This window comes from Eriocheir sinensis, chromosome 31 (assembly GCF_024679095.1).
Source record: "Eriocheir sinensis breed Jianghai 21 chromosome 31, ASM2467909v1, whole genome shotgun sequence".
NCBI lineage: Eukaryota > Metazoa > Arthropoda > Malacostraca > Decapoda > Varunidae > Eriocheir > Eriocheir sinensis.
The window spans coordinates 14,562,761-14,589,565 of record NC_066539.1 but is presented as its reverse complement, the minus strand read 5'-3'; the positions used below and the strand labels follow the sequence as shown (position 1 = coordinate 14,589,565).

General features: G+C 43.1%; 1 protein-coding gene across 1 annotated transcript in view; it reads left to right on the top strand.

Moving 5' to 3' along the window:
• The first annotated feature begins 16,666 nt into the window (after positions 1–16,666).
• LOC127005928 (uncharacterized) overlaps positions 16,667–26,805 on the top strand; it is a 117,426-nt gene continuing 107,287 nt past the window's right edge. Inside the window, exon 1 of the mRNA XM_050875342.1 lies at positions 16,667–16,850. Coding sequence (XP_050731299.1) covers positions 16,770–16,850 — 81 coding nt within the window. The 5' untranslated portion in view covers positions 16,667–16,769. The remainder of the gene's footprint in view (positions 16,851–26,805) is intronic.

Sequence of the window (26,805 nt, the reverse complement as noted above, 5' to 3'; positions counted from 1 at the left end):
GACTCTTGCTTGGGCAATGCTGCCCCCGGTGCTCATCTTGACAAAAGACGCTGAAGTTAAGGTTGATTGAGGAGCATGTGGGTAATCTTCCGCCACTCGACGATGATTTGAAACATCAACGTGTTTCGGTAAGGACTCGAACCTACTAGTAGTACAAGCGATACATGATAGGTCCTCGGGCTGACCGCGCCCGCACGCTAACCACTCGGGGGTGGGAGAGAGAGAGAGAGAGAGAGAGAGAGAGAGAGAGAGAGAGAGAGAGAGAGTGTGTGCGTGTGTGTGTGTGTGTGTTCGACTCCGTTTGGCACCGCGGTCTGACGGCGAAGCTACAGCAACTAGGCATCACGGGGGACCTGCTGCGCCTGCTCTCAAACTACCTGTTAGGCAGGAACCTCCGCGTAGCAGTCAACGGAAGCACCTCGACCAGCTTCCCGGTGGAGGCCTCCGTTCCACAGGGGTCCGTCTTTGGACCTATTCTGTGGAACATATACTTTAACGACCTCCTGCAAACCATCCCGGCAGCAAGCGCTTACGCCGACGAATGCAGCCTCTCCAGAACATACAAGAGGGAGGAAGCCCAGGATGGCGTGGGCAGAAGAGGGTGGGTAGTAATGGCCTGGGGGGACAAAAACCCAGGCCATGGGTTTATCGCTGACAAAACCAGGAGAGCAACTCCACACGTTCTCAAGGAGACGGGAACGACACCATCCTCGGGCAGGAACGTACCATCCCTCTACGTGGGCGTGGAGGACATCCTGGGCGTGTTCCGTGGGGCGCGTGGAGGTTAAGGCATCATCTGTCTCCCAGCACTGGCCAACCCTGCGCCGCATGAAGAACTCCGATGCTCCTCGCCTCCCTCCCTACTGAAGCTGGTACCCTCTAGTCCGTCCGGAGTGATCCGATGAGCACCGCTGCACCCAGGCCTGGCCCCCCAGCGCCCGCACCTCAACCTGCTAACAGGAGAGGGTGCAGAGGAGGGCTCACGGCCTCCCACCACCCCAGACCACCGACCGACCCAGTGGGACAACAACATCACAACAAACAACAACACAACAAACACCACAACAGGGACGGACATAAGCACCCACGAACCAGCTGAACAGCCTGGAGCACCGTCGCCGCGTCGCTGCCCTGACGGTGCTACACAAGGCACAAGTGGGCCTAGTGCCCCACCTGACGGACCTGAGGGCTACCTGGAGGAGGTCTGAGCGCAGCACGAGAACGGTGCTGAGCAACGCCTCCCTCCTTGAAGTGGCAATGGCCCGCTCCAGCACCCACCAACGTGCCTTCTCGCAGCGGTGGTGTGGTGGAACAACCTCACTGCTGATGTGGATGTGACACAACTGTCCACTCAGCAGATGAAGGTTGCGTCCCACAGGTGGCTACTCCTACACCCACCGTAAACATGTATATAATTGTATAATATAATCGGCAGAAGCTTTTAAATAGCTCCCCAACGGTCGGGGGAACTTTAGCATAGAAAAATAATACTGCCATGTACTAATGTACTGAACATGTTTAAATAAAAAAGAGAGAGAGAGAGAGAGAGAGAGAGAGAGAGAGAGAGAGAGAGAGAGAGAGAGAGAGAGAGAGAGAGAGAGAGAGAGAGAGAGAGAGAGAGAGAGAGAGAGAGAGAGAGAGAGAGAGAGAGAGAGAGAGAGAGAGAGAGAGAGAGAGAGAGAGAGAGAGAGAGAGAGAGAGAGAGAGAGAGAGAGAGAGAGAGAGAGAGAGAGAGAGAATGTAGTCCGTTGCTTGGTGCCTTATTTTCTTCTATATAACTATTTCCAGAAAATTTGTCACGCTTTTTGGACACCAAATGTTATATTACTTGTAAGCGGAACTTAGTCATATAGGGAGTCTAATGGCAAGATGAAACGGGAAAATAAACATGGGCGGAGGTATCATTTATGTAGAGTAGTAGTAGTAGTAGTAGTAGTAGTACTTTTACTATTATTATTATTATTTAAAATATAACTTTTATATTATTATTATTATTATTACTATTATAATTACTATCATCATTATTATTATTATTGCTTTTATTATTATTATTATTATTATTATTATTATTATTATTATTATTATTATTATTATTATTATTATTATTATTATTATTATTATTATTATTATTACTATATATATATTATTATCCAAGATCATAAAATAGTTGTACATGATATCTTGCAGGTGCTGTAATTGCAGTGATGTCATTATTATTATTATTATTGAAGCACCTTATATTTTGAACTTTCACGTTTAATGTTAGCGAAAGTGAAACAGGCGCATTTACATATATTTTACAATTCAAAGATTCGTCTGCATAAAAAACCTAGGTACGTTTTGTTCTTCTCCACTCAACAAATCGAAATTACTGTCTTGAGATTAATAGCTCTGTGACATCACAGGAAGACTACTGGTGGGAACGATATTGCGTCAGTCTGCCAACACACCCACTTTTCCCGTCACATACCTCTCCACCGGATTCGGAGGCTTTCTCCCGTTACATTGTGTAAATAAGTTCCCTCACGAATCAAAGGGGGCTTCGTGGTGCAGTGGTTTGCACACTCGGCTCACAACCGAGAGAGCCCGAGTTCGATTCTCGGGCGGAGTGGGAAAACTTGGCCGGCTTTTCCGATACCCTTCGCCCCTGTCCATCCAGCAGTAAATGGGTTCCAGGTATTAATCGGGGGTTGTGTCCCGTCTCCTGGGATATGTTCCCTTCTCCTATAATTCCTTCCTCTTCTGTCTCTCTCCGGCATATGACCACAGATGTTGCGCCGACTAAACGAAACTTCCCACCTTTACGATTCAAACCATTCGAAATGGCTCGTGATTTTTTATATAGGTGTATCTGTTCATATGCACAGCAGGTCTCATTAGGCTGGTCGGCACTGCAATGCATGGTTAGCTGTGATCATTCGAAACTCGCTCAGGCGAACGTGAGTTTGTAAATATCTTCAGTTTCCAAATCTTGCTTGAAGAGTATGTACTTTCTACTGAGCATGTAATGATGTTAACGTTCATTGATTGTGATATATTATATTCGACCCGTATTGAACATCTACAATAACATAATTAAAAAAGAATGAAAAAATGGAGTGAGGAAAGATTTAAGAAATGCTTGATGAAATGTAATATCTCAGTATCTCTGATCTTCCTTCACCCTAGAACGAAATGCAAAACTTAATCATTTATACATCTTTATGAAAAAATGAAAATTGTGGAAGGCTAGGGAGGACTTACTACTGTTATCCTCTCTCTATGTATTTTTTTCTCACAAACTAAAGATATGATTATGCATATTTTTTTTATTGAATCCTAAAAAAATGCTTTCGACAAATGAACATTGCGGAAAAGGAGTCACTAATGCAGAGCCAATCTTCAACCTCAAAATATGTACTAACTGTGGTTCCGTTCCTTCCCCAAGGCAGGAGGTAGCTTGTTGAAACTGCTTACGACATTGCTCCCGGCCGCATCCCTAGGGCACCTTATTTAAAGACGATGTGTTGTGCCTTTTATAGCTATACACAGAATTTATTCAGCTCCATATTGTAAACAGACAAGGATAAGAGAGGGGAAAAACGAGAGAGAGAGAGAGAGAGAGAGAGAGAGAGAGAGAGAGAGAGAGAGAGAGAGAGAGAGAGAGAGAGAGAGAGAGAGAGAGAGAGAGAGAGAGAGAGAGAGAGAGAGAGAGAGAGAGAGAGAGAGAGAGAGAGAGAGAGAGAGAGAGAGAGAGAGAGAGAGAGAGAGAGAGAGAGAGAGAGAGAGCAACAACGGTAGTAGTAGTAGTAGTAGTAGAAGTAGAAATAGTAGTGGTAGTAGTAACAGTAGTAGTAGTAGTAGCAGTAGTCATAGTAGTAATTTATGTGGAAGGAGGAGCAAAAGGAATAGAAGGAGGAGGATTAGGGAAAGGGGAAGAAGGAGGAGGAGGAGGAGGAGGAGGAGAAGGAGGAAGGGGGTTACAATAAGCTCTGGAATATAATTACTTGGGAACTTTGTCTTGTGTTAAGAGATTTGGGCAAGGAGCTTCTCTGTATATCGTTCACATAGAATAACCAGGGTATGCGTAGCCCTTCTCCAAATAGACATCAGTGATATCCACGAAGGGTAGAAAAGGGGTTGATGGGAGGGAAGGGAGGTTGGAGGAAGCGGATGAAAGGGAAGAGAGGAGACCTGTTCGGTCAGATGAGAGAAATCAAATTTAACTTTCTAGTGGCTTAGTAACACTTTGATATTTTTTTCACTTGCATCTAACTTGGTGCCAGAAGTTTTAAAGTTTTCGCAGGACCTGACTAAAGCCACCTTTTTTTCCACCCATCACTCACATCGCCGGGTACAGGAATGCACACCACCAGGCACGACGTTCTAAGGCAAGTCGATGATGCCTGGCGTAGGATGAGACCCTCAGGATATGTGACATTCCACAGAAGTGTCCTCGGTCCATCCTGCGAGATTAAAGTGAGAAGACGCGGACGTCCACGGTTGTTGCACAACACCAAATGTTTCATCAATAACGGGTGAACTCCAAGGACATTGATAGGAATTTAACATCTCCTGAGTGAAGTAAGAATATAGTTCAGATGGCTTTTCTTTTTCTTTTTAAATATTCCTGTTTGGAAACGAAAACATTATCTAGAAACAATTCCTTTGAACCGGAAGCTGCGAATCTGCGTGTGTGTGTGTGTGTGTGTGTGTGTGTGTGTGTGTTGTTGATGTATACGAGTACTCGGCAGACCTTTCACTACGAGGCAGACCGACTAGTACATCTCTCTCTCATTCCCTTTCTCCCGTCTCCCTCTCACTTCATAGCTTTCACTTGAAGCTGCCCAGGGAGGTGTGGGAGACAGCGCCGTGTGTACCAATGAGCACAGCTCTCTTACATGGAGGAGAAGGAGGAGGAGGAGGAGGAGGAAGAAGGGGAGGAGGACTAAAAGAATGTGAAGTAAGGGGTGAGAGAAGAGGAAGGCAAAGAGAAGTTTGAGATGTTAGAGAGGGAGGAGGAGGAGGAGGAGGAGGAGGAGGAGGAGAGGAATATGAAGAGGAAAGTAAAACGAAAAAAAGGATTGAAATATGACAAGATGCAATATGTATACAAGGAGAAAAAAATGATGATTTGAGGAAAAAGACAACATATAGAAGGGAAGGAAGATGTATGTTGAGAGAGAAATTTAATAAAACAAAACAAAGTCGAATCTTTAGAGTATGGGCTTCAGTAATCGATTAATACAAACATACGTGCCGTCATGACATAGTGCACAAGGCAGACGCTGAAACAAACAAATGACAAGACGTAGGGAGAAAGAATCCGCAACAAAAAAAGTGAATGGAGAAGCTAACCAATGAAAGGCTGTCCTTTTTGGCGTCCGGGAACCTTCTCTCCCACTTTCTCCACCTTCCCTTCCCTTCCATCCTCTCCATACCTTCCATATCCGCACCTACACCTTACTACAGCTCTTCCTTCTTTTTCTTTTCTTAACTCTCTCTCTCTCTCTCTCTCTCTCTCTCTCTCTCTCTCTCTCTCTCTCTCTCTCTCTCTCTCTCTCTCTCTCTCTCTCTCTCTCTCTCATTCCGAGGTTATCCTGATGTCAGTGTACCATTACGATAATGAGAAGGAGCTTAAAAATGGCTCTCGAAGAAAGAGAAAGATACTCAAACCAGGAAAGAAAACTATCATTAATACAAGATAAGGAGGACAGGTGATCTAAAGCGACTCGTTAGGTCGAGGGGGAAGGCGGAGTAAAGGGAAAAGAAACAGGTGGGCAGCCCCGCGAGGAGAGAGTGGAGGGAGACAAAGAAAGGTGTTGTAAGGAATGAGTCGACCTTCTTTTCGCTTAATTTTTTTTCAAGATTGTCTTTTGATTGCTCCTTTAATTTTTTTTTCTCAGAAGTGTCTATTACCTTTTTTTTCCCTTTGTTTATTTATTTTCATAGCATTTTGTTCTACGTACATCGTTCGCGCTGAACTTTCAATCACTCTCACTGTGTAATACTTTTTGTATATATTTCCTGCATCATTGATTCCGCTGGGATAAAGATATTTTGTAAATATCTTTCATGAATATATAACATGTTCGTATAATATCTCTCCTTACAATTTTCCATTACTTCTTTGTTGCTACGATTATGTTCTATCACGTCTTTAATTTCGTTAATCGTTATCTTTGTCTCCATTATATTTTTCAGCATCATATGCAGACGCATCTCTATACTCTTCTCTAGAGGCGTTCAAGTTCCAGGAAGAAGGATATGCAGACGAAGGAAGGCAGCTCCAGAGTTTATCAGCGAGAGGGATGAATGAACAAAGATCCTGCAGGTTAAGCTCAAGCATAAGCGATTTGGAAAGAATAACAATGAGCTAGAGTAGAAAGTCGTGTGCAGCGCGGCTGCGAGATGGGTGGAGATATGCAGTTGCAATTTAGAAGAGTTGTTAACATGAAAAAGAAAATAGAAAATAGAAAGAACGACAAAACTGCAGAGGAATTTTAGAGGTAGAACACTGTTTGATAAGACGGGACCTGATGAGACGAAAAGTGTTAGACTGTTCTCTGTCCAAAAAGGCTGTGTCTGAAAGCCCCCTTTCACATAAGATGCATACTCCATACGAATGAGAACTAGGCCCTGTGGATAGCTTCTGGGTGGGGGAAAGGAACAGGTGGGGACGGAACAGAATGCCTAACCTTGAGAAAACAGATTTGGCAAAAGATGAGATTTGAAGTGTCCAGTTTTGGGGAGGCGGTGGCCAAGTGATCATCTGCAGAGCACGGACGTGGTAATCCCAAGCAACCTGGTTCAAGTCCCACCGCAAGATGCTGACAATTTTCAACCATCACCGAGTGGCGGAAGATTACCCACATGCTGTCCATATATTCTGTCAACCTTAATTAACCTTAGCGACCTCAGTCAAGAGGAGCACGGGACAAGCATGTTATGTATCATGGCAGCTACCACAAATATAATTTGACGCTACTAACGGGCTGGGACCATCACTCAGCCCTTTCATTTAGCCAACCGGTCTATAAGCAATTCACAAGAAAAATAAGAGCAGAATTTGAGTTAATGGTTATCACTAGCGATAGCCTAAAACTCATTGAAATTGCCCGTTTACCCAGGAGTGTAGGCAAAAACACTGTCATCATACGTTTGGATTATTATGTAGAGTCCAACTTTTCGCTACCATTGTCACTAGGATCCAACCGCATGGTGGTATGTCCAGATAATAATACAGTAAAGTTTCTCGAGAGAGCTTTCCAGGCTATGAACAAATCTGAACGACTTGCTTCGCCTTGGAAAAGAATATCTGGTAAGGGACAGGTAGGTATTTCACCTACGCAAGCAGTGTCCAGGTGTCTGAATTTGTTATTGGCATGACACCGAATCACAATAATCCATCATGACCAACTGTCAATTCCGATAGATGGAAAAGTGTCCCTCACCGAACCGCAAAATAGATTCCCGTGTCAGTTCCTAATGCAAGGGCCTAGTCAAATTCAAGCACTAAAATAGCAGTAGAGGTCACCCTAAATACGGGACGAGAGGGAAACAGGACCATCATGGTTCTTGTGATTGATACTACCGGCGATCGACGACCAGGAGGTGCCAGAACCTTTGGAATTATCACATAAATATTTGCGCTGGAGCGGTAGGTCCCCCAGCGACAAGACGACTCAAGCGGCTCGCACACATTCCCGGTCCCGGTCCCGATCGTCCTCGATCATTCCCGATAAGCCAGTCGGCGGTTGACCGGCTGTAAGACTGGGGATGGTCGGCGACAGAACGCCGGTGCACCGCCGGTAGACCCTGATGACCGTAGACGCCACCGACCACAGCTGGTCAGCTTAAAAATTGTCAAAAATATCGGGGATGCTCCCGGTCGACCGGCGGTATCGAAAAATACCGCCGGCTGACCGGCGGTAGACCGCCGGTCTCTCTCTCTCTCTCTCTCTCTCTCTCTCTCTCTCTCTCTCTCTCTCTCTCTCTCTCTCTCTCTCTCTCTCTCTCTCTCTCTCTCTCTCTCTCTCTCTCTCTCTCTCTCTCTCTCTCTCTCTCTCTCTCTCTCTCTCTCTCTCTCTCTCTCTCTCTCTCTCTCTCTCTCTCTCTCTCTCTCTCTCTCTCTCTCTCTCTCTCTCTCTCTCTCTCTCTCTCTCTCTCTCTCTCTCTCTCTCTCTCTCTCTCTCTCTCTCTCTCTCTCTCTCTCTCTCTCTCTCTCTCTCTCTCAGTGCTTCTATATAGTTTTCCATCTAACCTAAGTGATTTTACATTAATCAGAAGGCTCCAAAACGTTGCATTTCTACTCTAGTTGATATTAAGTTGAAGGAAGTGACGGTTGAGCTTTTTTTGAAGGAGTCAATCGTGTTACACTGGACCACTGACGGTGGGAGCTTATTCCATTCTCGCACTACAACGTTGGTGAAGAAAAATTTGGTGCAGTCTGAATTTACTTGTCTACATTTGAGTTTTATGCCATTGTTCCTCGTGCGCAAAGTGAGAGAGAGAGAGAGAGAGAGAGAGAGAGAGAGAGAGAGAGAGAGAGAGAGAGAGAGAGAGAGAGAGAGAGAGAGAGAGAGAGAGAGAGAGAGAGAGAGAGAGAGAGAGAGAGAGAGAGAGAGAGAGAGAGAAAAAAAAATTGCCGCTAACGCTCGACCGTATAACCTAATCTTCAACGGACTACGACAGCAAAGGTGAGGCAAAGTATTACACTTATTACAGAAAATTTAGCGAAAGAAGTGCATTAACATAGAATGCTGATACGTGATACAACGAAGCGTATATGCCTGTTAACATAATAAACAAGCTGCAGGAAACAGCAGTATAACACATCATGTTCCGTAGAATAAAGATAACAAAATAACTTTGCAGTTAGTCTTTGATTATAAACTTAAAAGTGACGTTTCCAAAAAGCAGTAATGAACCCAAATAATTTCTTAATGGCTATTTCCTTCTCCTGTCGTTAGTCCCCACGGATCTCTTTTTCATGATGTCATCCTGACCTTGTGTGTCCTTCTGTGTTAGTAGTTGTCCTTCACCATGGATGAGCCACCTCTCGGCCTTCTCAGCCTTTCTCTTATTTCGTCATCTCATCACCTGTGGAATTCAACACACCTCTTCCGCTTTAAATAAAATACAGTTTCTGGTGCATTATATCAAACATAAATAATAAGCACGAGCGCGTGAAGAATTATCATTCTATAAAAATATTTTTCTATTGATTTCAACGATGGAATATATTTAGTCAAGTATGTATGCATGTATGCTTGTACAGTCACGGACATTTTTTTTTTTACAACAAAAGGGACAACTCAAGGGCACACAAAAAAGAAAACAATAATAAAAAAGCCAGCTACTCGCTGCTCCAAAAAAAGAATTAAAAGAGGTGGCCAAAAAAAGATCAACTTCGGGAGGAGAGGTGTCCTGGTACCCTCCTCTTGAAGGAGTTCAAGTCGTAGGCAGGAGGAAATACAGATGAAGGAAGATTGTTCCAGAGTTTACCAGCGTGAGGGATGAAAGAGTGAAGATACTGGTTAACTCTTGCATAAGGGGTTTGGACAGTGTAGGGATGAGCATGAGTAGAAAGTCGTGTGCCGCGGGGCCGCGAGAGGGGGGGAGGCATGTAGTTAGAAAGTTCAGAAGAGCAGTCAGCATGGAAATATCGATAGAAGATAGAAAGAGAGGCAACATCGCGGCGGAATTTAAGAGGTAGAAGGCTATGAGTAGAAGGAGAACTGATGAGACGAAGAGCCTTAGACTCCACTCTGTCCAGAAGAGCTGTGTGAGTGGAGCCCCCCCACACGTGAGATGCATACTCCATACGAGGGCGGACAAGGCCCATGTATATGGATAGCAACTGCGCGGGGGAGAAGATCTGGCGGAGACGATACAGAACGCCCAACCTCGAGGAAGCTGATTTAGCAAGAGAGGAGATATGAAGTTTCCAGTTGAGATTTTGAGTTAAGGATAGACCGAGGATGTTTAGTGTTGAAGAAGGTGACAGCTGAGTGTTGTCGAAGAATAGGGGATAGGTGTTTGGAAGATTGTGTCGAGTTGATAGGTGGAGAAATTGAGTTTTTGAGGCATTGAAGGACACAAGGTTCCTTCTGCCCCAATCGGAAATGATAGCAAGGTCTGAGGTTAAGCGTTCTGCAGCCTCCAGTCTGGGATCGTGTATTTCCTGTTGTGATGGTCTTCTACTGAAAAAAGTTCAATAATGCAGAGTGGAGTCGTCGGCGTATGAGTGGACAGGACAGTTTGTTATGGAAAGAAGATCATTGATGAATAACAGGAAGAGAGTGGGTGATAGGACAGAGCCCTGTGGAACGCCACTGTTGATAGGTTTAGGGGAAGAGCAGTAACCATCTACCACCGCAGAGATTGAACGGCCGGAAAGGAAACTGGAGATAAAGGAACAGAGAGAGGGATAGAATCCGAAAGAGGGCAGTTTAGAAAGCAAAGACTGGCGCCAGACTCTATCGAAGGCTTTCGATATGTCTAGCGCAAGAAGAAGAGGAGAAGAAAGAGTAGGAGGAAGAGGAAGAACAGGAGGAGGAGAAGGTGGAGGAAAATAGGAAATGAATTATGTCTCCTTGGTTCCACATTTATAACGGCAATTAAAAGACAAGGAGAAAGACGTAATTTTCCTTGTCAACAGGAACAGATTGCATGTGACCCGAAACTCGATGATTGTGACTGCGTGATCAGGAAAGCCTTGTGTGTGTATATGTGTGTGTATATGTGTGTGTATATGTGTGTGTGTGTGTGTGTGTGTGTGTGTGTGTGTGAGAGAGAGAGAGAGAGAGAGAGAGAGAGAGAGAGAGAGAGAGAGAGAGAGAGAGAGAGAGAGAGAGAGAGAGAGAGAGAGAGAGAGAGAGAGAACGTTTAACCCGCACAATATATTCATGCAGACATTTCTTAAGAGTAAAAATTCTGAAGACAGTGATGGAGGTAAGGGTGTAGCATTCTTGAAGGACTGCGTTAAGGAGGTTACGATACTAGGCAATGAGACATGTGATAGAGCTGGGAGAAGTGGTGCTTGTTGTTGTTTTTGTGGCGGTGGTGGTGGTGGGGGGGGGGGGGGGGATGTCGGTAATGATTATGTCGTTACGTGAGCGGTAGTGCTGAACTGTTTATGAAGGTCAGCGCTGAGGAGCAGTCCTACGTAATGGTGATGGTGTTGGTGATTGTGGTAATAATACTGGTAGTGGCAGTGTGCAGGTGGTGGTTGGTGGTTCTGAAAAGCATGGTGCCGGTGAGTGTCCATGATGATGTTGGACGGTACTAAATTTATTTGTATCCCACATTATTCATATGGTAATGATAATAGTCTATACTGATAATTATAATAAAGATAATAAAATTGTAATGATTATAATAACAACATTGATGATAATATTGATAATAATACTGGTAATATCAGTATTAATTAATATGTACTAATGACGATTATCATTATTATTACTTTCATAATTATTAATGTCTCATTATCATTATTATAAACCAAATTATCACTTTTTCTCTGACAATTATTATTATCATTGTTATCCTTTATTATTATTATTATTATTATTATTATTATTATTATTATTATTATTATTATTATTATTATTATTACTCTCTGAATGAGGAATGCAGCGTCCTCAACCTCCCCGAGCTCTCTCTCTCTCTCTCTCTCTCTCTCTCTCTCTCTCTCTCTCTCTCTCTCTCTCTCTCTCTCTCTCTCTCTCTCACACACACACACACACACACACACGCACATGAACTATTGTCATCAGTGAGCTACGAGCGTGTTCATACTGTCTTTTCACATTATCTACTTATAGGACATAATTATAAATATGTAAAATGTAACCAGAACCAGGAACATAAATTGAGACTCCCCGGAAATACTTTCAGTATTCGTATATATAATAGCAATGGAAGGCAAACTTGGGGGCTTACGCTACGGCTGCGTGTGGCCGCGGTACTCATCTCCGTCGCATCGGCCCTCGAGCTCAAAGTGGGAAGAAGCCGTTATCCCGGGACACACGGCCAGCGCGAAATCCGGGTCACCACAGTTTCCCTTCTCCAGTTTTCCCCAAGTACTCATTTATCGACTAGCCAGAAAGGTAGGATGAATAGTAGGGTGAGGTGCACGTTGACTGCCCGTGCAGGGATTCCTATCGCTTCTGTGGTAGACTAATAGGCTAGTATGACGCCAACATAGCCGTCATTGTATGTTGTCTTCCACCTCCTCCTCCTCCTTCTCCTCTGCTTCTATCCTTCCCTTTCTGTCACCTTCAATACCTAACAGAACAAAGCTACCCAACACACTTTAACAGCTCTGGATACATGTTAGGGACAGTATCACTTTGGAGGCCAGCTGAGTAAATGATGTGGCCGCGGCACTAGACTTGAAAGTTTTATTCCACCCCATGCGTGAGGTACAATGATGTTAAAGTTGCGTTGGACACGGTCATGGACCGCGCGAGGTCAGGCAACTAGCAAATATACGCTGAACGAATGATGTCGAGACAACGCGATCTGAGTAGAATGACTGTGCTAAGAAAGAGGATTATTTTAATCCAGGCTCGCATCATACATAAATAAGGAGAATGGCAAATTTGGAAGCATACGCTATAGTTGTGCGTGGTATGAATTAATATATCAGGGGAATCATCTTCAACAACCAATTAACGAACGTAACCTTAGTTATGCGCAACGGTAGGCAGTCACAATGTAAGAGATGGCACGAAGTGGAAACAAAGAAATATAAATATACAAAACCACATATCTTGCCAGAGACTGCACAACACCATGGTACGTGAACACTCAAAAATTAACGGAGAACAGAAATGTAGCGAGGAACAAAGTTAACCGCGATCAAAAACCAAATGCGGCATAAATGACCAAGACACAATGATAGACTCCCATTCTGTATAAAGCATACAACAGTCTTCTGTTAAAGTATGGGGTCAGTAGCTACACACATAATAATTATTATAGTGGTATACAAAACGTGAACGCACAAAAAAAAAAAAAAAATATGGACGGAAGTTAAAGCAGAAAGAAACGTTGTGCCATGGCTAACTGAGAAAGACACCGGAACGGATACGACTTATATACTTGCTTTAACTGAACTCCAACCGCACCTCTAAATTCTCTTACCTATGTATAGATATTTTGCGATAAAATAGCTCACGACACATATTACGAACAATAAAGGAGTTGAGGTCTATGCCAACTTCGTTGGCGCACCAAGGAATATGAATTTCCAATGAGTTGTCTTCTCGTGCAATGTCTCACAGAATTCCCAATGATTCGGTGACAATAAAAGCATCATCGCCCAAAACAAGGCCTGTGACCCTAGTACTGCCAATAGATGCTCACATTGTTCACATCTCTGCCTGATATTCAATTCACACATGTGTTGGAAGGTGAAAGCTATGCATGGCAAGGTGGGTTGAGACACGGTGAGAATGGATAAGATAGCTCATTAAAGGACGCCGGTTCAGGGAGGTGTCCATGGCTTTCATAAATATTTTCCTACATTTCGCTTGTTTCGACAGCCGAAACCTTTACAATATAAGAGTTTTAAGAAGGTCTGCGTATGTAATATATTTTAATCCAGGCTCGCATCATACATAAATAAGGAGAATGGCAAATTTGGAAGCATACGCTAAAGTTGTGCGTGGTATGAATTAATACATCAGGGGAATCATCTTCAACAACCAATTAACGAACGTAACCTTAGTTATGCGCAACGGTAGGCAGGCACAATGTAAGAGATGGCACGAAGTGGAAACAAAGAAAGATAAATATATAAAACCACATATCTTGCCAGAGACTGCACACATATATATATATATATATATATATATATATATATATATATATATATATATATATATATATATATATATATATATATATATATATATATATATATATATATATATATATATATATATATATATATATATATATATATATATATATATATATATATATATATATATATATATATATATATATATATATATATATATATATATATATATATATATATAGATATATATATATATATTACAGCTATGGAGACAGTGCAAGGGCGTAATGAAAAAAAAAAAAAAAAAAAAAGACCCGCTACTTACTGTTCCAAAACAGAGGTTAAAGGAGTGTTCGAAATCAGGGGTCAATTTCGGGAGGAGAGGTGTCCTGATACCCTCCTCTTGAAAGAGTTCAAGTCATAGGCAGGAGGAAATACAGATGAAGGAAGATTGTTCCAGAGTTTACCAGCGTGAGGGATGAAAGAGTGAAGATGCTGGTTAACTCTTGCATCAGGGGTTTGGACAGTATAGGGCTGAGCATGAGTAGCAAATCTTGTGCAGCGGGGCCGCGGGAGGGGGGAGGCATGCAGTTAGCAAGTTCAGAAGAGTAGTCAGCAGTCATGCTAACTCAGCTATACCTCGTGGTCAGGCGTTCTGTATCGTCTCCATTAGTTCTTTTCCTCTTCTCAAATGCTGTCCATGTACAAAGGCCTTGTCTGCCTTCGCATATAGTATGCATTATGTGTGGGGTCTTTACACTAACAGACCAGCTGGACAAAGTGGAGTCAAAGGCTGTTCGTCTCATCAACTCCCTTTCTCTTACTAGCATTCTTCTACCACAAACTCCGTTGCAATGATGCCTCTCTTTCTATCTTCTATCGATATTTTCATGCTGACTGCTCTTCTGAACTTGCTAACTGCATGCCTCCACCCCTCTCGCGGCTCTGCTGCACACGACTTTCTACTTTTGCATTCTTAATACTGTCCAAATCTTTTGTGCCAGAGTTAAGCAGCATCTTCACTCTTTCCTTCCTTTTGCTCTAGAACTCAAAAACAGCTTCCTAGTGTCTGCATACCCCCCTACCTACGACTTGAACTCTTTCTTGAGTCTCCACATGACTCTGGCATCTCTCGAATATTTCAGTTATACAGTTTGCGGGAGCAGCGCCCTTGCGTTTCTTTCTCCTTTGAGCTGCCGAGGAACAAGGAACTTCGAGTGTAAAACGCCAAAAGTAGTGTCATTCTTGTATAATTCAGTGGTTAGACCGCAACTCGAGTATGCAATACAGTTTTGGTCCCCTAATTACAGGATAGACTTTGAATACTGGAAAGGGTTCAGCGCCGAGCTACGAAAATGATTCCAGCCTTATGGGGTCAACCGTAGGAGGAACAACTCAAGAGACTACCACTTCACGCTGGAAAAAGAGACGCTTACGAGGGGATATGATTCAGATCTTCAAGTACCTGAAGAAGTTCAGTAAAGTCGACCATTTCAAGTTTCTTGAGTTACTAACCAATCTAAAACCAGAAGTAATGGTCTACCAAATCAAGCGAGGCGATGTAGTACAGACATTGGCAGGAGTTTCTTCTCAAACCGAGCCATTTGCCATTGGAACAATCTTCCTTCAGAAGTAGTAAGTGCGAATACCATCAACTCCTTTAAAAATCGAATCAACAGTTATTTCGATACGTCAGGAGTGAACTGAATATCGAAGCGTTTTCATCTGCTCTTCAGGCTGAGTAAATATCATGAAGGGGCCGCATCCAGGAGGACACGGGTTCGCGTCCCGCCCGGTGCCACAAGTTGAGATTTTTCAGTCACCGCCGAGTGGCCTAAAACTATAACCACATGCTGTCCAGAAGACCACCTATCAACCCGGACTCTAGATTCTCTTAAAAAAAAAAAAGAGAGAGTCAGTGATGAACAACGGGGGCCAGCATGAGCCAAGCAAGATGGCGCTACTATAAACACTTGCCTGCGCCACGAAGGGCTGGGACCGACCATCAGGCCCCACCAAGAAAGTCCACCGCCGCCATAGGCGGAAACATAAAAAAAAAAGGCACGAAGTGACTGTCGAGTAAATTGAATTTCCAGAGCGGGCTATCTCGTAATGAGCCAATAGGCTTTCTGTTGCCTGCATTTATATGTTTCCTTTTCTCAATAACACACACACACACACACACACACACACACACTGAGTAACATTTAGGTGAGCGTGCTGATATGGACAGTTGTTCTGTGTGGAAATATATTGCCAGTAACTGACAAAAACCTTTTCGAGAAAACATTTCCAACCCTTGTCATGTCAACTCATTTTTTTTTCTTTGTCAAGAAATCCACGTCACCTCCCCTCTGGTCCTTGTAATAATTATTATGTAATGACCCAAAGAACACAGTTATTTTTGGTGATTCTGAAAATTACCCCGAAACATCAACATCACTTATCAGATGTAAATCCTAGGGACCTAGGAGATGAATTATATTCAGGCAAATTTGATTTTACTCTAATGTTTATATTTTCATGTTACTGGCTAGAGATGTTTACTTCCACATATTCTGAATTTGGCTGTGTATTGTAAACAAAAAAATGCTGTTTTTTCACATAATTTCCTCATGGCATTTCTTTACTCTCTCAAAATGAAGTTGGAGAAATATCCCTTTCATGTCTTTATAACTCGTATACATGGGCGTTGGTTCGTAGAAATCCGATGGACATAAGGCGTGTCCCATCGTGTATTATATTTCTAGGGACACGAGCAAGAGTGAAGGGGAGAGGGAGCTTAGGCGTAGGTATGGGGTGCGAGGTCTGAGGGACGGGGAGAGAGGAAGGGAAGGGAGTGATCACTCTCGTTGGTCCCAGCCGCAATTCCAGGCGCACCTAAACCAGTCAGTCCTCCCCCAACTCTCGCTCTGTGCGGACGTGTCTCCCTACCTCTCTCCGTCACCAAGTGAAATTCTTCAGTGCCTTCGTCATGAGGATCTTGGCGGGATTGATGGTTTGCCTGGCCCTCGCGGCAGCCGTTCCAGAACCGCAGGGAGGCGGCCTTTTTCGAGTACGTGCATCGTTGTGTTTGTGCAGTGGCACTGTGACGTATAGAGCCTCAGCTGGCACCTCCCTTCAACTCCCCCTAGTTGATGCCCTTTCTGTCTTCCCATACATAATGCATTTACTGCGAACAATTCATCAGTATGTCATATTTGAGCTCATCGACTGCCTCTGGAAGGAACAGGAAGGGTAAAGACGGAAAGATGTCCTGCTGGAGGCCTATATGTGCCCTGCCCCAAAACTAACCCCTTTTGCTGCATGCCTTCACTAACAAGGAATGTTTCTTGGATGTATTTAGCACCACGTGCCGCCCACTTCAGCGACGCCTAGGAAAAGAGAAAGTACTGCATGACCAATGACATTTGTTGGAATCAATTGCTCGGACTGCTTTGCTGCACAGTATACAGGACGAACATAGGCATCATAGTAAAATACGAATAAGAAGAGCAATAGACAGAAAAATACGTCAGTGGTGGTGTCGCCCTTTGTAAGCATCTAAAGCGAAGTGGAAGAATCTGGAGGTTAATAGCGCGAAATTGAACAAGACTCTCGGGTTCTCGACAGGCATTACATAACGGCTTCAGAGGATTATTTCAGACGAGTGGAATCAGTTTAACGTGATGGAGGATATTTTGCCTGAAGTGGAAGGACAAGTCATTAATTATTTTTAGTGAAGTAAAACAGCATCTACTATCATCCTCCCAAATGATGTGAAGGGTTGGTGTTTCAAAGGTTGTGTCTCGATGGCGCAACCAACACAGACTTCAATGTAAAGCTTTTCCTCGTCAGGTGAAAGGAAGTCACTGGCACAACAACAAAGAGTTCTCTATAGATGGTCACTACCTAACCTGACAGCCGCAAGTGGGACACCTAAGTCGCCCCCGTCGTGCAGCACAATGACTAAGTTTCTATGTACAGCTCAATAATACCTAGGACTCCAACGGAGGAGGAGGGGCGACAGGGTTTTCCAGATAACTTTCAAATGAATTTTCTATAGCCTGACATAGTTAGTTACTCTTCAGGTAGTTATCAGTAAGCCCTTTCATTTTTTTCGTGTGTGTGTGTGTGTAAGAAAAGTGATGATGGATTTCCTTGTTCCTTAGTCAGAGTCCATACGAGTCCAGAACCTTGCCTAGATCTAAGTGTAGTAGCGCTGAAATATTGTTTAGACTATTTTGTCTTGAGGCTGGGTGACGATAGAAACTCCTGGCTTATGACATAATGGTTCCGGTGCCATTTCAGTTCAGAATATAGTTCCAAGCATGGCGCATTGTTGGTGATCCTTAGCCGATAAGTCACACATAAAGACCTCCATTTTCCCTCTAAAGCCCATCTTTCTATTTTTTTTCTGTATTTACTAGGTTCGGGAAGATACCAATGTTTAGATTTCTTGCAACATTACTTTTACCACAAGCGCCCTCTCACGCGCCTCCTTCATCCTCTCAGAGAAATGTCTGCCCACTTCAACAACTTGACCGATTCACCCACCTCGCCTGTGCTCTGGCAAATACTGTTAGGTAACGGGGCCAGAACGTGACCTGGACGAGGGTCGCCCAACCCTGCCTTCCGTTGTCTCAAGGCGCCAGCAAACAGACTAAAAAAGCAATGTCTTACAACACTCCAGCAGAACTGGTTCCTGCAAACTTTGTCCACAAAGATTTCAAATTATTATATTTGTTTAAGAATGTTTCCACGCCGAAGTCGATGTCAGCCGCGAGGATCGAAACGTGTGAGCTCGAAAGGAGTTGCCGGCAGGTCTAAGAAATTGCAAGAGTAATGATGTCGGTCGCAGTGTCTACTCTGCAGCCAAACCAGGAAATTTATTCACTTCAGCTATCATTAATCGGACACATTCTTACATGCCCACCAGCAACTGGTATGTTGAGGCCTAATTCTGGGGCTCTCTTGTACTTAGCTAAGATGTATCTTGCAGTTATGCACGATTATGCAGAGCACACACTATCTTCTTAGAGTAAAGAAAACTATGATGACGATGCCCCTATTAGAATCTCATGATAAAGTAATGGGGAGGCAGTTCATTGCTTCAGCATTGTTATTATCACTTCAGGAAATGGGCAACTGAGCTGCCTTAGCCGGTATAATTTATTTGATCAGACCGCTACATGAACTCAAACAGCCGACTGGACATTTGACTGTGACCACCAGCAACAACAAAAACCTGACACACGGGATAAGGTGGAAAGTGAAAGTTTCTCTCAAACGAAGTTCGTTGATAATTGCATATTGCATATTTTAGATTATTTTTCTTTTGTTTAAGTAATAACTAAACATTTAGATGTCATGATAGATGAAATCGTCATCTTGAATCGATAAAACAATCTAATGATCAGTATAAGTAATTGAATATGGCCTTCCGAACAACCGCACAAACACAAGCACAAGTACGTACATGCGTATTCTCCACCATTGTTGGGAGGAAGAGACTATTTCGACATCACAGAATACACAAACATGCTGGACAGGGAAGCCGAAAACAGAAAGTAAGAATGAGAGGCACCAGCTGAAAGTGAAAGTAAGATAATGAAAGTGTGGTCAGAGCGGGCAGGGTAGGTTGGTGCCGATCGGTCGAAGGGGCCTCGCTGGGTGCTAAAGGAGCGGGGGAAGAGGCCTCGAGCAGGTGAAAGGGAGAAGGTGAGAGAGAGAGAGAGAGAGAGAGAGAGAGAGAGAGAGAGAGAGAGAGAGTGGATGGGTTAGAGAGAGAGAGAGAGAGAGAGAGAGAGAGAGAGAGAGAGAGAGAGAGAGAGAGAGAGAGAGAGAGAGAGAGAGAGAGAGAGAGAGAGAGAAAGGGAAAGTGGGAAAGAGAGAAACACACACACACACACACACACACACACACACACACACATACCGCTCTGGTAGCTCAATCGGTTAGAGCGCCGCGCTGCAAGGCTTCACGGCCAAACAGACGGCGGTTCGAGCCCCGCTCAGACCGGATTCTTTCCGTTGAGTAGGAGTGGTTACTGTCCCCCCTTGAACAAAGGAGATGGGGTGTGTGAGGTCCCGGCAGTACCCAAAGATCGACAATAATGAGCACACACACTCTCTCTCTCTCTCTCTCTCTCTCTCTCTCTCTCTCACACACACACACACACACACACACGCACCGGTAGCTCAGTGGTAGAGCTCTGCGCTGCCAGGCTTCACAGTCTGGCAGACAGAGGTTCGAGCCCCGCTCAGGCACGGGATTTTGCCAATGACAGTGGACCGGTTCCCGTCCCCCTTGAGCATGGCGAATAGGATGTGTGGTGCGGGAAGGTCCAGGCAATACCCAGAGATCGACTATAATGAGCTTGCTCGGGTCGGTAGGGTTGTTGATGACGACCCCATCTCGTGATCAGGCTGTGGGTGAAACACACACACACACACACACACACCACTCCTTGGCGCAACTGGTTAAAGCCCTGCGCTGCCAGGCTTCAGACCGGATTTTTTCCGTTGATTAGGAGTGGTTACTGTCCCCCCTTGAGCAAGGGGGATGTGGTGTTAGGTGTGTGAGGTCCTGGCAGTACGCATAGATCGATTATAAAGAGCACTTGCTCATGTCGGGAGGGTACCTGCTGGCGATTACGAGTCCAACACGTGGTCAGGCCGTGGTGAATTTTACACACACACACACACACACACACACACACCGCTTCCGATAATTCAGGAGGTTAAAGCGCTGCGCTGCCAGACTTAACGGGGTGGCAGGCAGAGGTTCAAGCCCCGCTCAAGCCGGGTTTTTTTTCTACTGACTAGAAGTGGTTACTGTCCCCCCTTGAGCAAGGGGGATGGGGTGTGTGGTGTGTTGTGTCCTGGCAGTACCCAGAGATCGACTAATGAGCCTTGCTTTAATTGGGAGGGTCGTGCTGGCGAGGGCCACTTCACTTGCTCGCGTATAGAAAATAAAATTCTATTTACAAATTGGATTTCACTTTGTGTTCTCCAAGACGAAAAGAAAATTTAGACTAAAAAATCTGGTAACCACGTTTTTCCATAGACCAATACAACTTGACTTTTTGCTATGACTTCCGCTATGTGTTGTGTAACTTGTGCAAGGCAGTGAGGTCGGAGGTGACTCAGAGGGACACTCAAGATCTGCGTCAAGGACGATTTCGCTTCGGCACTTTGGAGAACTCATCCGTAACGAGGGTGGGGAAAACAATGTGTAAGGCAGCAAGACTGATTTTCTCCGTGTTGTCAAGGCAGTCAATTGAAATATGTGTACATATATTTGGTAATACCGTGCAAAATACAGAAAGATATTAGGTTCTTGTCTCTGTTTCCTTGCTTCTCTATTTTAAATACTTTCGTCAGGAATAACGAAGGGTATTCGCAAACTGAATGAAGTCACGATTGCAAAGCTGGGATATGATTTTTTTTCCCTCCGAAAGCTTAATTTGGTCTCCTATATTGCGTTATCGTGAGATGCATCCAACCACGAGTAACATTAAAGCGTATACAAGATTTTTTTTAAGAAAGTCACTGATTACTGATTGCTGGTTATCTTTTATCCATTTATTCCATATTCGCCAACCCACCTGGAGGTTGAGTGCATTCTTAGTGCCGGAGTTTCACAGCTTTCTTCTTCTTGATTAAACATGAAGGTCGATTTGATAGTATTAGAGATTTCAACGCAACTGTTCAATGTAATCCTGACAACTTTCCACTTTTCTCTTCTCCCCTGATTTGCCTTTTTTTATTAATTGTTCCTCCTCCTCCTCTTCCTCCTCGTCCTCCTCCTTCTCCTCCTCCTCCTCCTGCTCTTCTTCTTCTTCTTCTTCTTCTTCTTCTTCTGCCTCCTCCTCCTCCTCCTCCTCCTCCTCCTCTTATTCTTCTTCCTCCTCCTCCTCTTCTTCCTCCTCTTCCTCCTTCTCCTCCTCCTCCTCCTCCTCCTCCTCCTCCTCCTCTTATTCTTCTTCCTCCTCCTCCTCCTCCTCTTCCTCCTCTTATTCTTTTTCCTCCTCCCCCTCCTCCTCTTCCTCCTCCTTCACAGAGTCCGCGAGATTCGAAAACACTCCTACAACAAATTGGCACAATATTCAATCATGCTGCGAAAAGTTATGTGGAAAAACTTGATACGAATAAGTCAACTGGACCCGACAAACAATCTTCGCGTAACTTCAACTGCAAATATGGATCCAATTACCAGCATTTTTAGTAGGTCATTACGACAAACATGGACCCTAAAAAAATTAAAACCTGCGAGCGCAAAACAGATTTTCAAACAATATATAAGAGCGTGACCTAAAACTACGGGTCAGTTACCTTGACTTCATTGGCAGGCAAATTCCTCGAACAAATTGATTAAAAACAACATCAAATTTCTAGAAAATAACGAATCCAGAAATAAGCGCTCCTGCCTATCCAGTTCTCTAAACTTCCTCTAAGGTACGTACATATCATGACTACGTTAATAATAGCTCTAGTTACTATATATATTTAGACTTCCAGAAAGAAAATTTTCGAAATGTACACTGCTGAGTGCCAGTGATCAAACCCAGGTCTTCTGAAAAGAAGCCAGGGCAGTACACCAACTGACCCATCATTGTTCCAGGGGCCACTTCTGCGACACTTTCCCTGGCACATCAGTCCATCACTGTGGACACGAAGGAAAGATGACCTTACCCACACTTGTGGTAGCTGGCAATACTCGTAATCAACCCACAATGACACACACGGTGTTTATATACATTAGAGAAACTGAAATAACGCAGTGAAATATCTCGAAATGTACACCACTGAGTGCCTTGAGTGACTTGATATCGATAAGTTATTTGTGATGCCAAGTATAAACCAAAATTACAGTACTTGAATTACGTCATCGCCGTGGCATCACCAGGATACATTTTAGTTCTAGACTGTGAGGTTTCCCCTGAATATCCTAAACTCTTCACATTAAATTCTCAGGAAACTTGCATACCTATTGAGAAAACCTTGCTGAAAGTCTAGTATTTGAAAGCTGAACGATGACAGAAAGCGGTGAAAGTAAAAAGGCCGTAAATAGCAGTGCACAGATCAGGAAGGCTGTGCATCCCGAGGACGGTAGAAAGTGCACAAAAACGGGGACGAGTGGTGACCCACGTAACCCGTTGGCGCTGACCCACAGTGAAAGGAAGCGTCGGAAAGAGAAAGTTACGGCGAAGCTACACGGCAAGAAATAACCAACAGTTGCCCAAGGTAGCCAGCTTCTCATTTAGCTTCAAGATAAATTCCCTAAAGAATGCACCGCCTGCTTCCCATAATCTCTTTCGAGTAATGAATGTTTGAAAATTGTCAGCTGCATGTTAAACCTTCGCAGACTAAAATATCGGCAAATTAAAAAACCCGAAATATCTGAACATTGATATGGAGTCCCTTAATTATATTTATTTTTTCAAAGCCAAATATACAGGAATGTTTGAATAGAGGAGATCATATTTATTGGATATTCTGTATTCTCTCCTGGTGTAGGTTATGTCTTCTGTGTAGAGATAAGAAATGGGGTCTTCTATTATCAATGTGATTTCCATTTCCTTTTAATTAATAGAGAAGAAGATACCCTTTGCCGAAGAGTTCAGTAATAATACTAGATACCGAATAGCTAAGGAATAGAGAGAAGACATAACCTACACCAGGAGAGAATACAGAATATCCAATAAATATGATCTCCTCTATTCAAACATTCCTGTATATTTAATTAAGGGACTCCATATCAATGTTCAGATATTTCGGGTTTTTATTTGCCGAAGGTTTAACATACACTGACAATTTTCAAACCTAGGAATGGTCACGAGTCACCGTCCACTTTATTTGGTCACACGTATTCTCATAAAGCAGAAAATATATGAGTCAGGCAACAACAAAAGGGCGTCTCGACCTTTCCCTTAAAGCCAAAAAACTACAAAAAAATAGATTACGTAATTACTAGCTGCCACCTCCCTACATTGCCCTTCAGTTCTTTTACATCTCCTTTGCGGTCCCGTAGTGTGGTGGTTAACACGAACAGCAACGAATCCGCGGACCAGGGTTCGACTCCCTCTTTTTGACATCCGTTCTAATTTTTTTTTTTTACGAGATAGCGGGATTGTCTTTTCCGTTTTTTTTAGTTTTGTTTGCGCCCTTGAGCTGCCGCTTTTACTGTAAAAAAAAAAAAATCTTGCTTGGATTATGTTGTCCTCCGGAGCTCCACTTGATCCTCTTTAGAGTTTCGCTGGAGTCCGGATTGATAGGAGGTCATCAGGACAACATGTGGGTATAGTTTAAGGTCACTCGGTGATGGTTTAAAATTTGTCATCTTGTAGCGAGACTTGAACCTGATCATCCAGCTGGAGACGAATTACCTGTAATCACAAAACTAACCTCAGCGTTATTCAGGGTAGGTGATGCTTTCATTGTGCTATGGTTCTAATATAATCAGATAAAAATAAAGTAACTAATCACGGCCGCAAGTGATGAACCAGAAATGATGATGTGAGGGAAAGGAGTTAGACCCGATGACGTGGGAAGTGCTGGTACGATGGTGGTTGTACTGGGTCGTGGTGCTGGGTGTCGTAGTGGAGAGGCTGCTTGTGGAACAAATTGTCATTGCAGTATTTTGCCACTATGTGAAACCTGAGATGCTATGTACTTGTAAAGCAAATTAATTGTTGTGTTTCGCCACTATGATACATCTTTAATATGTACGCACGGATATATGTAAGTGTGTATGTATATATGTATGCATGTATATATATATATACATATATATATATATATATATATATATATATATATATATATATATATATATATATATATATATATATATATATATATATATATATATATATATATATATATATACATATATATATATATATATATATATATATATATATATATATATATATATATATATATATATATATATATATATATATATATCATGGGTATATTTGGGCATGCGATTTTCTCTGATACATACTCTATTGAAAATTATGGCTGGCTCGGTGTTTATTATTTTCTTTAATGTACTTTTTCTTTGCCTCAAAAGTGTCTTACTCTCTCTCGATATGCGTTGTATGGTGTGCAGTTGTATGTGTTGTATGGGTGACCACGTGCTCCTTCTGTCCTATCGTAGAATCAAAGCTCGCTCGCCCTTGACATTTGACAGTTATGGGAACACATCTGAATGGGTGTGGTAGAAGAAAGAGACAGGGTGTGGCAAGCGTGTGAGGAAAGGAATGACCGGATGAGGTAAAGGTGAAAGGAGGGAAAGTTACATATGAAGAAACTACTAAGACTAAAACCGCTTAAGGTAAATATAGTGAGAGGAAAAATTTACGTAGTGTAAATAGAGTACCGGTAGCGGGAAGAGCATGAGTTAGCTGCGTGGAAAAGGAATTAATATTTAAGTATTAGGAGAATGCAAAGTAAATGAACCGAAAGGTTGCATCGCATAACATTACAAGGAATAATTACTTACTAAAAGTATAACATTTCAGAAAAGTTCTTTAAGACCTAATGTGTGTGCACTAAGGGGCTATGTAATGGAGGTTGAGCAAGTGTGGGAGATACAGAAAAGAGCATGAACATGGAAAGAGGGAAAGCAGAGAGGCGAGGAAGGAAAATTATGTGGATGAAATCAAGTGTTTTGTAAGGTGCAACATAGTGGGAATAAAGGAGGGAAGGAAAAATCACCCAGCCGTCTGCCCACTCTGCGAGGAAATTTTCACCCATTGAACAACGAGTGACCTTTGATGTTTCGCCTTAGGTATTTCCTGTATAAGTGTTAAGGTTCACAGAATGTGTCTGGCTGTTCTGTCTCACTCTCACCCCGTAAGTTACCGACGTTTCTAATAGAAAACGATTATTTGTAAGATTTTTTGAGTCATTTTATCTAATATATATATATATATATATATATATATATATATATATATATATATATATATATATATATATATATATATATATATATATATATATATATATATATATATATATCTGAATCATATACGAGTTTATTCCGGAAGAGATATCCAGGCTTATTTAATATTATCTTAATGACTTCAAAGGTTCTTTTAATAACGGGTCCCCAAACACCTTAACAAAATACGTAAGCAATTAACCAATGAAAATTAAGTGAGCTTCCCGTACGAACAAGGTGAGTAGTGCCACAGGCGAGAGCCTGTGGAGGAGATCGAGTTTGGGGGGACAAGGATGTCTTGTCTCACGTTACGTCCATGTAACTGCATTACGCTCTTTTGCTTGACGTTTACAGACGTCATGCACTTCCAGGGGTTTTGGTGCACTGTCTACTGTTACCGATGTACTGCTTTTGTATTTCATTACAACTGCTCTTGGCTAGCACCAAGAATGTCAGGATAAACACTTATTTTCTGTGCAGGTGCTCCTACAGTTCCTGGAAACCATGTTGACTTTTCATTTCCTATAGAGTTTGCTGCTCTCCCACCACCATACAAACAAGGGACTGCGATGAACCAATCACTCTGAAAGCATATTAGCGTACTTCAACATGCCCTCCCTCGATCAACTTGCCTTTGGGAGTCGCCGAGTTTTGCAAGAGGGAGCCAAGGTGGGTGCGGCCACCAGACGTCACAGTTACCCGGCCTTGAGTGTCCCACACTTGGCCGAGACGGGTTGCCCGAGGAGGCCAGCTGCAACAACTTTATCGTTCTCTGTTCTGAATATACATCGAATACACCGCTGGAGAACGATAAGAAAATTAGATAGCCCCCCAGTAAGAGCAACACCATATTTCAGTTTGTAGAAGGAATCTAAATAGTCACCCATACGTTAGTTTTTCATCCTTCGCTATCCCAGTTAGACGACCTCGAAAAAGCCCGCCCAGAATGAGCCGGGTGAAAGGTTTCAACGGTATACAAACATGATCACCACATCCACTAAAAACTAACAGCCGCGAAGCTTCGCACAGCTCTAATATATTTTTTTAAGTAAATAGGTTGCCTAACTTTCTC